Source organism: Condylura cristata, unplaced genomic scaffold, assembly GCF_000260355.1.
Source record: "Condylura cristata isolate star-nosed mole 26May11 unplaced genomic scaffold, ConCri1.0 scaffold00010, whole genome shotgun sequence".
Taxonomy (NCBI): Eukaryota; Metazoa; Chordata; class Mammalia; order Eulipotyphla; family Talpidae; genus Condylura; species Condylura cristata.
The window spans coordinates 36,180,592-36,194,845 of record NW_004567111.1 but is presented as its reverse complement, the minus strand read 5'-3'; the positions used below and the strand labels follow the sequence as shown (position 1 = coordinate 36,194,845).

General features: G+C 40.0%; 1 protein-coding gene across 4 annotated transcripts in view; it reads left to right on the top strand.

Annotated features, from left to right (window-relative positions):
• The window catches only part of ENOX1 (ecto-NOX disulfide-thiol exchanger 1), a 489,446-nt gene that overhangs the window by 320,789 nt on the left and 154,403 nt on the right, over nucleotides 1-14,254 (top strand). For 3 of the 4 annotated variants that reach the window (XM_012723223.1, XM_012723222.1, XM_012723224.1), the window contains 2 exons: nucleotides 478-627; nucleotides 1,498-1,635. In XM_012723223.1, coding sequence (XP_012578677.1) covers nucleotides 478-627; nucleotides 1,498-1,635 — 288 coding nt within the window. The remainder of the gene's footprint in view (nucleotides 1-477; nucleotides 628-1,497; nucleotides 1,636-14,254) is intronic. The other variant, XM_004680132.2, reaches the window with a different exon arrangement.

The window sequence follows — 14,254 nt, the reverse complement described above, 5'->3', positions numbered from 1 at the left end:
GAGACACACACCTTTACCAGCTCATAGTGAACAGATTCTTGCTTCTTTCCCTTCCCCTTTCCCATTTCTTCTCCCTTTTGAATATGTCAGACAACTGTCTTTCAAAATAACACCATCAATTAACTTTTTAAATTAAAAAAAACATAGTGAGCCCTGCTCCTGGCCTCTGCATTGATGTCTACTGTGTGCAAGAGGCTGTGCAGGGACTGATAGGCCCGTTTGAACAGACTCTTCAGTGGAAGGCCAGGCACTAGGGGCTTCTGTAAACCAGGCTGTTTCTTCAGCCAGCCCCAGCTCCAGGTGAGTGACCCGTATGCTGAGGGCTCTGAGATCCAGCCAGGAGAGAGCCACGAGATAGGAGAAGAGTGCCACTTCTGTGTCTTTGTCTAGAAGTTGTTCTTTGTGTATTTCTGTTTGTTTCCTTTGATGGCAGTTAGCTACTTTAGTTTCTCACCACATTCATTTCCCCTTTTGCAGAACCTGATGATCTCCGTGGGGACTCTGAGCTCAGCCATCAAAGTACCCCTGTCTCCCAGGATGCTCGCAATTCAACAATAGATGCAGGTGGCATTGAAAGCATCGCCCAGTGTCCCCAACAGCTTCCTCAGATGATGGCTGCAGGTAAAGGTCGGTGGCCAGCACAGGACACAAACAAAACCTTTTTTAGTTCTTAAAGGAAAAGCTTGCTCAGCCATGAAAATATGCAGTGAACCAGGAGCCTAGGATCCTTAAGTTAAGTCTACAACTAGTGGATATCAAAGAAGATTAGGTCAAATTTGACATATACCTCTGGGTTTTTTAGGTCTGTACTACTGGGTTTTAAATGTTATTTATCTAATTATTTGGTTTTGGTGAAAGCCTGTGCTTATAGGAAATATTTTGGAATAGTTGTTAGAGGCGCCCTCCTAAATGTAATAATGTGAAAAAAAAATGTACAGGAGGGAATCTGTTAACTAGAAGATAAATAACTTTAGTCAAGACCAGTTTCACTCCTTGACAATTGTTTTCAGAGATTCTACTAGTGATTTCAAGGTGTGCCTGCTCCAGAAGTACATTCAGAGACAGATGAATATATTTATTCTTAGTCTACTAAGCCGATTGACTTGTTTACCAAGAGAGTATTCCTTCATCCCCACCCTGGAACTTAACTAATGTTGTTTCACTGTGAGAGGAAAGTGATTCTTCAGTTTTTTCCAGGGGAGCTTCCTTAATGGCATACTGTGCATAAACTACATGTCATTAAGTTTCTTCCCAGAATGTATTCACAAACTCTTTATGTTTACGTCTGGAAAAGACATTGCTGTAGATTATAGTGCTCTATTTTCTGTGTGGTTTGGGAACGTGCTAAATGAAGCCTCACATCTCTAGAAATGTGATTTCCTTTAAAACAAACACCCTTGTTCGTTGACTCTGAAGTCATTGTCTGTTATCCCTGACCCCCTCCCCCTTTCCCCGGTCCTGAACCCTCCCTTCCCTGCCCCCTCCCCCCACCCACAGCTGCTGATGGTTTGGGGAGTATAGCGATAGACACGACCCAGCTCAACATGTCTGTAACAGATCCCACAGCCTGGGCCACCGCCATGAATAACTTGGGCATGGTTCCCGTGGGGTTGCCTGGACAGCAGCTTGTGTCTGGTAAGTTTTCCCCTGGGTTTGAAGAGGCAGCAATGCCCTGGGGTGTGGGTGGCAGGTGCCCAGTAATCTCTCCATGCGCAGGCGTTGAGGATGATCTGAGATTACCAGGAGGGCAGGTGGTTCTTGAGATTCCTTTCCTCACCCCGCTCTTCTGCCTAGTGCTGTTCTCGAAAAAGCCCCACGCAGTGTCTATCATCTGCAGCATTACATCAATTTCTTATTTAAAATTGGAAAATGGAAAAGCTGATTTTTGCTCTCCAGTTGCAAAGCTACTTCCCCATACATTACACCACAGCCTTCTCTCTCAGAGAGGTATATACTGTTGTTGCTGCTGTTCCTGTTTTACAAATAGAAAAATAAAGGCCCAGAGTTCGGTTGACTTTTCCAGCATAGAAGTGGCCAAGCTGGAAACCCAGTTCAATGGCTATCAAATCCCACATTCTCTTTCCACCACATGTTGGAATTTTAATAAAATGTAGTCAATAGAGACAGTGTTTCCAGATATCAACAAGTAGAATATCATTGAAAGAATGTCATTGTTTAAAGTGACAATGCTTATTGAGGACTTCCAGGAACCCTATAACAAGTGCTGTGGGAAACAGATATAGGTGTCCTTGAGGAGCATGTTTTCCTAAATTGAAGACAGAAACAACAATAAAAATAATGTGTAGAAGCAGGTGTTAAGGAGTGGTATAAGCTAGTAATGTAGTAATTTCCAAAAGAGTCAATCTTGGACACTCTGAGGGAAAATGTTATAGGGAGGCGGAACTTGAGCTCTCAGAGAGACATAAGTCTGGCAATATTCACCTGCTCACTCACTCTTTCATTCAAAGGATATTTATTGAAATACAGTTTGGATAAAGGCTTGTAGCAGTAAACAAATCCCAGGTGGTCCCTGCCCTCAGGAGAGGGGACAGTCCATTGACAGTCCATTATTATACTAAGATAGTTGTCAAGAGAATGTCAGGAGAACAATTTACATTTTCCCACCAGTTAGAGAAGGGTAGGTGGTAGACACTAAGTAGAAACCAATGCCTTTCATAATTGCTAAGTTCTACACCCACAAACCTGTAAAGTTTGTGCTGAATTGACCAGACATTCAATTGCTTTTTTAATTTTTTTAAGATTTATTTATTTATGCTTGCAGAACTGGGGTACAGGCCAGAGATGTGGTGGGTGAGAGGATTCACCAGACAGAGGGGGGGACAGAACAGATAGATTGACAAAGTACACTGCTGAGGGAAGCAGCAAGTGGGCTAGAAGAGGTCTGCCACACCATGTGGGTCAGCTCCCAAGCCGCCAGGATCAAACTTGTGCTGCAGTGGCTTTGGAGAGCATCATAATGCGGTGCTTTAACCCATTGCGCCAACAGAGAAAGCCCTAGTTGCTTTTTCTTTTTAATTTTTGTCCCTTGGGGCCATAGATGTCAGTCTTAACTAGTTGTAGTAAATTAAAAATATAAAATGATGTATATGTAATTATCTGTACATGCACACACATACACGTGCATGCATACACCAATATATAGACCCTCATACCCATGCACATACATGTACAAATATGCACGTGTGTACAAATGTAACAAAGAAATTATGAGACAAGATAGGTGGCAGGGAAAGTGGGAAATAGAAGATTGAGTTATAAAGCAGTATACTTAGAATATTTTTAAACTTCTCCAAAATTTTAAATCCATATATTAGTCTGCTGCAGGTGGGTATGGGGTAGGTGGTATGGGGGGAGGGGGTGGGGTACATAAACATTTCTAACTTTTAACATGTGTTTACTCAGGCCCTTTTTCCCTAAGGCTAATCTGGATAGATGCTTCCTTCTATAACTTGTGAGCAAAGATTTGTATTTTTCCACCCAAATTTTCTCAGCTGCCTAATTGAAATATTCATAGAGCAAAAAATTGCTTTACTCCTTCCTCCACCTCCCTCTTCTCTCAGAAAATATTGTGTGACTTTTGCAGTAAGCTGCAACCTCAATAATTCATTATTTTTTCTTATGATTTTGAGTCTTCTGACATTTTAACCATGACCAATTTATGATTTTCCCCAGCAACTTACCATGAAAAGAATTACAGCTCTACTCGTTATATAAGATTTACCGTATCTGCCCTGAATTTCATTCCCTATCTCCTGTATTAGCCAAACTGCTTAAACTGTTTTTGAGCCTTCCAGGGTCTTTCTGGGCACTTCTTCATCCTTCCCTAGACTGACAATTGATCCCCACGTGGCTTTGTTCTCAGGGTTGCCAGATGACTTCATCTTTGGACATAATTTCAGGGGCAGGTTTGTTTTATTTGGTTAGTGTTTACATATTCCAGTCTTTTTTCTATGGAAATATTGTAATCATATTAAATATAGGAAGTTATATTATGCATTTTTGTTTACCTCTTATCCTAAAGCATTTTTCCATTTTATAGATTTTATTAAAAAATTTGCTCCATGGAGCAAATCCTCCCCAATTTACTTACCACTACAGATGTTTACATTTAGGTTGTTTCCATTTTTACACTTTTACAAGTCAAATTTTCATTTTCTGGAAACTTAAGTCTCTTCATGCATTTAAAAGCATTTTACCTTTTCTGTAAAAGGAGAATTGTATCATTTCATGGGTTTGCTGTGAGATGAATGTTATCTTTTAAATATGCTCACTTACATAGAATGGCTGTATAGTCCCTGCACACAGTAAGCATTCGTCCAATAATTACCTTACGATATTCTTTCTTCCTCTTCTTTGTCAGAAATAAGATTACAGAGAACATTTTTGTTCACATAGGTTCTCAGCAATTAGGGTTATTTCCTTTGGATAGTCGCCTACATGTAGAATGAGTAATAAATAATAATAATAAGTAAATTATTATTTATCACAATAAATTAATCACAATAAAGTTTTGTGTTAAATATGGGGCAATTAATTTTCAAAATATTCATATCCATATAATATTTACTGATTTGGTATGCAAGGGTGGCATCTTCTTTATTTTACCTTAACTTTTCTTTACTACTTCTCCTTTAAAATTATTTTCTCCCCCCCTTCATTTCCAATTCATATTCCTTGCTTTGTAAATAGATTCCTTTCATACTGTATCTACATATCAGACAGGGTTCTTGGGGATTGTTTTAACATTTTTATTAAAGTAACATTGATTCACAATACTACATATAATTTAGAAAAAATAGGCTCTCACTTTTTCAAATGTATGTTACTACACCTTACCCATTACCTTTGGGGTGGGGGGGGGAGTTGTATTTGTTCATTAATTGTTTAGCAGTGTAATCCTTGGAGTTTATGTCCTGAAAAAAATTCTCTATGCCGTTTTTTACCTTTAATGTTACTTTTTTATTATTATTAAACAAATTTGTTGACCTTTTCTGATTTTGGGTCCCATTTCTAAATACACAGAGGTTTTGTTCCCTCCAGAAGTTGACTTATATTCCCAATTTTTAATGCCTCCATTGATTTGCTTATCTTATTAGCACTTTAATTCTTATGTATGTTTTAATCTATTTCTGAATTATCTAGTTTGTGTTATTCATCTATTTTTATTCTAGCATCATGTTGTTTTAATTGTGATAGCTCTATATTATATTCATATGCAGTGTCTCATGCTCTTTTTATTGTGCCCACTGTGTAGTGCTATTTTTTTTTTCAATATAGTCAGAAGAGCCACAGAATGTTGCTTTTCTCTCAGGTTTTATGATGACCACTTCTAGGATTCTTCAGTGTGACTGTAGAATGTAGAGATACTCTTAAATGTCTCAGTAGGGACTTAAAGATTATTTAGTGTAAACTTCCTTTCAAAAAACCTCCTCTAAAACATCTCTGACAGGGTTATGAGTGGGTTGGACTTTATGATACTTGGCTTTCTCCCAAAGTTCCAATGTTTCTAAATGACCAACTACCCTTCCATAGTTGTTAAAATTAAGCTGACACTTTATAACTGCTTCCAATATTGAGGAATGAAAAATAGCAAGAAAATAAGGCACAAATTTTCATACCTTCTGATTTTAGCAAAAGAATTTGTCAGATAATCTGGTCATTTATCACTATCATGTCTTCCAGTGTGTCGTGTGCTCCCACAATTTCATCCCTTCCATTTCCCTCCCTTTTTCTCATGTGGTGTTCCCCATCCCCACCCACTTCCACTTTCATGAGCTTCCCTGCTGGCCTTCTTCATGTGAAATACAACCTGAGATCCAAATACTGTACTTGGATCTATTGTTCAAAATATACCATGCTATTGATACACTGCATCCTTAAATTCCATGCTCCAAATTCTTGACTTACCTGTGAGATAATATTTCTCTCCTTATGTTATTGTTTCATGTTTATTTTACCCCCCCCCCCCATGGCTAGCTTTGTGGAATTTTAAACTTTTGTTGTTGCTGATTTGTTTTGTTACCAATATGTTGTGCACTGGTACAATAGGTCCAGATTTTCAAAACCATCCACTGGAACATCATTGTCCCACAGTTAAGTAGGGTGGATATAATGCAAGTTTTATGTGGTGTAACTGCCATGACAAATGCTACATTTAACTTAGAAAGTTGCTTTCTTTGTGGTTTTTCTGAGACCTCCTATGCTAATGTGTAAGGTATAATCTCAAAGAGTGGTGTCTAGTATGTAGGATTCCCCAAATGTGAGTATTAACATCACCTGAGACCCTAGCATGCTCATTTAAACCAGACCCCTCCTTTACCTGTGGCACTCCTTTTCCACGCTGGCCCCCCTTTCTATGCCATAGGTGATCTTCCTGTGGAGTAGCTCACAATTTTGTTCAGCACTGAGCATTGTCACCCCCCAGTCTCAGATTTCAAAATATAGTTCTCTTGTGCTCAGGCACTGCCTGCAACCTTCTTTCCTGTTTGCCATGATACATGTTGTCACTTTCCAGAAGGCCGCACCTCTGGAGCCTTTATCCAGAACCCAGAATATCAGATTGTGTGTTTGGACACCATCTGTGTGACCAGCTGCTCCCTTCCTATATAAACCGGTTTCTTTTCCAAAGTTATAATCATCAACTGGAAGAGTTGAAAAGCAACAGCTGTGTCCCTGTGTTTTAAGTTTCTTGCCCAAGCCCACATGGAAACCAGTAATATTTCTTGCATACTCTCTGACTGTAAGAGTACCTTGCTCTTTTCTAAATCCTTTTGAAGTTTTCTAACCTAACTTCAGCAAACTCTCTTGAGCTATTATTGACTGTAAGTTGACATATGTTTTATCCTGTCGTGTACCCCCATGTTTCTTAGCACAGTATTTACTATATTTCAAATATATGTCCCCAAAAGCACACTTCGCTGCTAATCTGTGAAGATACTGCCATGTGCCTCATCAGGGCTTAACTTGGAATCAGTACAAGAGCTCTTAACGCTTCCAAGTGTCTATGAACACTCTTAGCGCTCCCTTGGCTCAGACCTTGCTGTTTCATCTTCAGAAGCCCTAGGTTCTCTTGTCACATCTGCTCCGCCACCCACAGGGAGGCCAAAACAGGTTGCAGCTAAATGTCTCCTGCATCCCTTCAACTCCTTAAATTGCCACTGCCGGAAATGGTGTGCCGTCGGTGCTTGTCATCCCCTCTCTGTCCTCGTCATTCCCCTCTTCCATTCATGATGTTTCTACTCATTTGAAGTCTTCTCTGCTTCCTCAGAATTGTTTTCTCTAGCTTCCTTCTTATGTTCTTTAATCCTCCCAAGAACACCTTTATCTCTTTAATATGCCCAGACATGAAAAGGCATCTGCTGTATTCTTTCATCTGCTGAAGCATCACTCTTTTCACTGGGATTCATTGAGCCACATGTGGTGCTGAATCTTGGACATACAGGACATAGACCCAGTGATCATTCAGAGCCCAGTGGGAGATAGAAAAGAGTAAATAAGTAAATACAAATCAACGTGATAAGTGGTTCTGCTACTAGCAGATAAAGGGTATGATAGGGTGTCAGAAGAGTGTTAAGCAGGAGCAGTATGATTAGAATTGCACTTTTATAGAGCTCCTCTGTAATCCAATAGAGAACAGATGAGAGTGTGGAAAGGTTGTGAGTGAGGAGATCAGACGGAGGCTGCAGCAATCAGCCACACACCACAGTACTGATGACACCAGTTCTGGCAGTGGCGCTGTAAGGAGTTGAAGGGATACAGCAGACATTTAGCTGTAGAAATAGCAAGGAGAGGCACTATAAGCTAGCCACAGCTGCTTCAGAATGAGCTTGATGCCCAGCAAGGGAGGTGACCACAGGGCACAGAAGACCTCTCCTGTCTCGTCTGCTGCTCCCCTCTGTGATACACTTTGTCGACCTATCTGTTCTGCTCCCCACTGTGTCTCTTGTGAATCCTCTCACTGCCCCTGCACCTCTGACCTATACCCCAGTTCTATATGCATAAATAAATAAATCTTTACAAAGAAAGAAAGAAACAGGAAGTGTTGACAGAGTCTACATAGAATGGAGTCCATGGACTTTTAGGTTTCTAGCTTTGGAAACCTGACAGTCCAGGTCAGTTACTGAAGTAGGAAGCCTGGAATTTAAGAAGGGTGAGGGGAGATGGCAGTTTCTCTCTCTGGGAGTGTTGAATTTGAGAAAACTGTTGAAAGGAAACACATGAAGAGTGGTCAGTTTTAAGGGTGCAGATGTCCCAAAAGAAGGTGTGTGTGTGTGTGTGTGTGTGTGTGTGTGTGTGTGTGTGTGTGTAGATGTTGCTTTGACAGTTGCCAGGTATGCTTAACGATGCCTGCCCAGGGGGCTTTTTCCTCCAGCCATGAATTATGCTGTGAAATTAGAAATAGGCCTTCAGCTACTCACTCATGTGTTAACCTAACCTCCAGTGCTTTCCACCAGCTACTTCCAATTTTGATGCACTGGACTCCTGTCCATTGCAGGGCTCCAAGTTTTGAAATGAGAGAAGTGGCCAGAGATTTATATTACATATATATTATCTAGCAGTCTGTGTTTGAAACATCTTATCAGTTCGCAGAGACACTCACATGGTCTTTCTGCTGATAAATCATTCCACACATTTGTTTTTTAAAAAGGAAATAATACTCAAACCAGCAAACTCCCTTTCTTTAGTCACTTGAGATATTAATGGTGACACTCTGACATAAGCATGATTAAAAGGATACAGATAGTCAGGTGGGTAATAGTTGAGCTCTCTAAAAGATGATGATCAGAGTCCTCTTTTGTTTTCATTTTCCATCTTGTTGAAATATTTCTCATTATCAAGTGTCAGAAAACAAATGGGACCTTGACTTATATTTCACAATTTATGTACCTGATTTCATGGATTCTTGACAGTTCTGTTACACATTCACAGTTATTTACCCTTTTCTCCCCAAGACATTAGGACAGTACATTCATCCATTCACTGCAATATTACTGAAGGTTAATAAATGTACAACATCTTTTACTGGACACTAGAGATTCATCAATCTGCACTACGAAGGGAGGATTGTCCTGTGGAGCATATATATATTTCTTAGAAGCAGATATTATCCTAGTAACTGTACAAATGATTGTTTAATTATAATTATTAGCTATTATTAAAAAAAAAAAGGGTGGAGGAGTCTAACCTCTCTTGGAGGCAGAGGAGGGAAACCCAAAAAGCACTCCTTCAAGGCAGTAATATGTAGGCTCCAACCCCCAGGATAATTAGTTATCCAGGGAGCAGAAGGTGAAGCAAAATGAAACAGGGAATTTGGGGAGATGAAAAAATTCTAAAAGTAAAAAATACCCTTTGCAAAGACCTGAGGTTATAGGAGCTTAGCTCGCAAGACTTAGTTAGATAAGGTGGGATTGGCAGGTTGGGGTTTTCAAAACTCTAGAAAGCTGTTGCCAGCCAGATATGCCTGACAAAGTAGGGAGTCAAGATTTCATTGCAATACAATGGATTGAAGGCTTTAAAGCAGTTAAGGGGATCTCTGGCTCATGCTTTTTTGTTTGTTTGAAGATTTATTTATTCATCCAGAACTGGGATACAGGCTTGAGGTTCAGGGGCGGTGAAAGGATTCACCAGAATCAGAGTGGGGAGCAGAACAGGCAGATCGATGAAGTACACTGCTGAGGAGAGCAGCGGGCGGGTCAGGAGAGGTCTGTCACGCCATGCGGATCAGCTCCGGGGCGGGGATCAGACTCACACTGAAGCAGCGATGGCTCTCATGCAGTACTGCGCTTTAACAAAACCTTGTGCCACCAGGGAAGGCCAGCTCATGATTTCTAAAAAATAAACCACCAAATTGTTTTAGGGGGTTGGATAGAAGGTAGTAAGAGAGGAGGCTGGTGTGCCTCTGAAAGACTTCTGGGTGCCCAAGCGGTGAAGGAGAGAGATATGTAGCCTGATCCATGTGGTCCTGGAATATCCAGCACAAGCTTTGTGTTAGCTTTGTGGTCAGTGCCAGGGACACACCACACTCTGGAGGTTCACCCTAGTGCCATTATCTCTGATGTGTGTCTTGGCAAAATTCTAGAAGTAAGAGAATTTGTAGAAAATTGTTCCAAAAAAGTATCTGTTTCTGCCTGTACTATACAGTGTACCAGGTCATGGGCATCACTTTGGGCAAACCAAAACTTGTTCTCAAATAATTCTCCACTAGTGATAAGAGCCTGTATCCTCATTGGCTAGAGACATTTCAGAATGAAACTCCTTTTCAAACACTTGCATAATAACATAATATAGTTGTTTGAAATATTGTCATTTTTCTCTTCCATGGAATAAAGAACATAAATTTTTCTGCTTTGTAAATTTATTTGCTTTGTAGGCTGACTTCTGATTTATCAACATGTGGGGGGGTTTTCTTCTTGTGTATGCCACAGCTTATTTTTTTTTATACTGTTTCCATCTATTGATTAGCTCAGTCTTTATTTGGGTGGCCATATTTTGAAAGGAGCACTACTCAGCTAGCCTTTGGAACAATGCTGGACATCCCCTTACCCCTAGACTAAAATTAGAGAAAATATAATAATTGTGCGTGTATTTACATATGAATAGCTATAATGTATTAAGCATATGCATAATTATACAAATACACAACGTGTCTGGGTGAATCTACATCACAAACACATAATCTCTATTCTTGGTTTTCTTCTCGTCCCCTGGGATAGAGAAGCTTTGTCAACCTTCATAGTGCCACAGGCTGAAGGGAAATGTTTGCATCTTATAATGGAAAATAGTGTGCTGTCTCCTAGCAGACAGCCTGATACAGCTATGAACACAAAGAAAAGACAAACATTCACATTTCTATATTAAAATTAGCTTGTGTGTGCCTATCTTCATATAAATGTGCATCTGTTTGTATAAAGAACCAAGCCCACATGTAATTGTATATTGGGTTTTTATTTTGAGCTAATGTCAAAGCCTTTTATTTGCTTCTATGGAATAATTGCATTGTGACTGCATCCTTTTCTATATCTTGTTTCTTGTTATTTCTTTTTTTTTTTATTCTGCAGCCTTGTCATTTACCATGTGTTACATAGTTTTTGAGTTATAGACAAATCATGTTGTACACTCACATAGTTAGATCATCAATTATCCAGTAGATTGCACAGGACCGTACATTTATATGAGCATGGACCGTATCCAATTCACCTTTGTATTTCCACTATCATCAAACACAGAGCTGGATGCCCAATAACTACATAGTTGAAAGGATTGTGATTTGAATCACTTATGTAAATAATTAAATAAAGTGGTGCAATTTTTTGGAAAATTCATTTTTATACTTGGCCCTTAGACTATTAGAAAGTAGAGCTTTTTTGTCTTTAATCATAGTTAGATATGAATGCTAACCACAAACATCCCCCTACTTGACATCTGTGATTTATTTTCCTCATAATTGAGCATAATCTTTCCAGATTACTTCTTTTTTAAAAAATATGTCTTCCCTGTCTGTCCTTATCATGCATATGCTTTCATCTGTTTTCTTCACATAAGGAATATATTTTCAATAGCTATTTTAGTGTGCTTATCTACTAATTCTATTTTCTGTGATGTTTCTAACTCTCTTTCCATTGATTGATTTTTTTCCTCATGATGGATCATATATTTCTTCTTCCTTGCTTGCCTAGTATATTTTTATAGGATGGCTGACATTGTGAATTTTACATTGTTAGGTGTCAGATTCTATTTTATTCCTTGAAATATTTTTTGGGATTTGTTGTAAGATGCATTTAAGTTACTTGGAACCAGTTTGTGTGAGGTCATGTTCTTCAGCTTGGTAAGTGGATCCAGAACCGCCTTTAGACTAGCAATCATTTTATCCCAACTTTGAGCTGATCCACCGCCCAGACCTCTCTAGCCTAGTGTATTGCAGGCATTCCCTTCTCTGACTGTCGGGAGTGTGATCTCCCAGGTTTTTGTGAACACTAGACATGGTTCCACGTGTTCCTTTGCCATGAGGTGTGCCTCAACCTCAGTGCTCCCTCAAATCCAGTCCTGGGCAGTTCTCAGCCAAAGGCTTGTGGGGAACCCTCTGAAAATCTCCAGAACCATCTCTCTGCTCAGCTCCTTCTCCTCCAGCTCTTTGCTCTGCAGCTCCAGCTTCCTGGGCCTCTCTGAACATTGAACTCAGCTAGACCTCAGGCTCTGTTTGGATTTCTCTTCCTTGAGTTAAACCCTGTAAACTTTCTAGACAAAAGACTGGATAGTTAAATTTCACTTCATTCTCTCCCCTCTCTCAGTGATCACCATTCTGCACTTTGTCCAATGTGAAATAAAAATGAAAGTCTGTATATATGTATACACACACACACACGTAAATCTATTTTCCCTGATTTTTAAAGTGTTGGAGGCAGGAGTGTAAATTCAATCCCTTTTACTTCCCTATGACTGGAAGCAGAAGTTTTCACACAAAACCTTGAAAGGTGTGTGTGTGTGTGTGTGTGTGTGTGTGCACATCTATCTACTTTCTGTTTCCTAGGATTATAACCAGTGTGAATCTGAGGCTCTGATGGGAAAGATTTTACTAGGAATGTTAGAAAGGATAGAGCTCTTATCAATTATCGAGCACCTACTATATACCAAATACTCTAAATATCTTGCTTCATGTGGTTTTCTGCCAGCTAAATATTTATTATTAGCCCCATTACATTGATGAGGAAATGAGCTTGATTGACTTTAACCCCAAGTTGCCCAGGTAGCAGGAGGCACTGCTGGAAGTGAAATCCAGGTTTGCTGTGGGAAGTCTTTCTTTTCTATAAAGATTTGAAAGAAAGTGACTGAAGCAAAGCCTCATATTTTAGACTCAGATAAGCCCAATATTTCTACTTTTATTTAAAAAGAAAATCACTTTAGGTGGAAATAAATTTGGGTGAGAGGAGGAAATGGCCTAGTAATCACAGAAAAAAATTATATACATTGAAATTAAAATGATTTTAATGGTTCAATCTTTATACAGATCATAAAAAAAAGATAAAAATAAAATAAATAAATCTGTAGATTTCCATCAAGTCTTTTAGAAACTGGGACTTGGAGTCCAATAATCTAGAACGTGTGGTAAAGTGTAGCTAGGAATAGTTTAGTGCTATAAAGCAGACCTCTGTGAATAAGACCAGGGTGGGCATGGCCCCCGGTTTATGACAATAGCCAAAATGATAATAAATATGGGGAAACTATGTACATGTCAGTCTAAAAATAAATTTTAAAAAGCCAACTTTCCCAAAGGAAAAAAGAAGCTGACTTCTTCAGTTGATTAACATAAATTAGATGGACGGGGATCAACTTAAACATTCACTCTGGGACGGACTATGGCCGGGATGGGCTTTACCATTGGTAACCCAGGTGGAGGGGGTTTCTGGCTGAAGGATTCTATTTTCTCAGAAGGATGGGACAGCAAAGTCATCTTCTGAGGTTAAATGGGCTGAAGAATGGAAAGGTCACGCAGAAGGGGGAACCCGTGGGCAGTCCCTGGAGGCCCGGGGGCTAGCGATGGGAGTTCAGCGTGACTCCAGAATCCACCAGATCCCTTCCAGCAGTGCGGTGTTTTCCCAGCAGGCAGGCACAGAGGAAGAGGGGGGGCTTCCTCTCAGCTGAGGCATGTGAGGACAGGCACATTTAAAGAAGAGCAGTTATAGTGCTGGGCCAGACAGTCCTACAAGACTGGAGGTAGAGAAGTGAACAAGGGTGAGGACTGATGGTAAAAGAAGGGGGAAGCGCCCGCAGCTATAAGCTGCTAATGCTGGGAAGGTTCTTTTGGGAGTGTGAAATAGAAAAGGGCAGCAGATGAAAATTGAGCCCCTTTTTCATGGCATTTGCAAAAGAAAATAATTTTTCTTTCTTTTTTTTGCATAGGTGAATTTGGGTGTAGGTCCCTGCACCACAGACAGAGAGTGGGGAGCAGAACAGACAGATCTACTGAAATACACTGCTGAGGGGAGCAGTGGACGAGACAGGAGAGGGGTAGGGGTAGAACTCAGACCCTAGTGTAATAGTGTTGAGATTTATCCCTAAGTTACCAGGGAGGTGCAAGGGAAAAAAAAATTATTGCAATAATGTTCACTTACAACACTGTATATGATTTAGAGGTATATTTCATCCTTAGCTCTGCAAGAGGCAGATAGTAGCTTTAGAGCACAGGGCCCTGGGTTTGAATCAGGCTCTTTCCCTGAGCTGTGTAACCTCAGCCAAG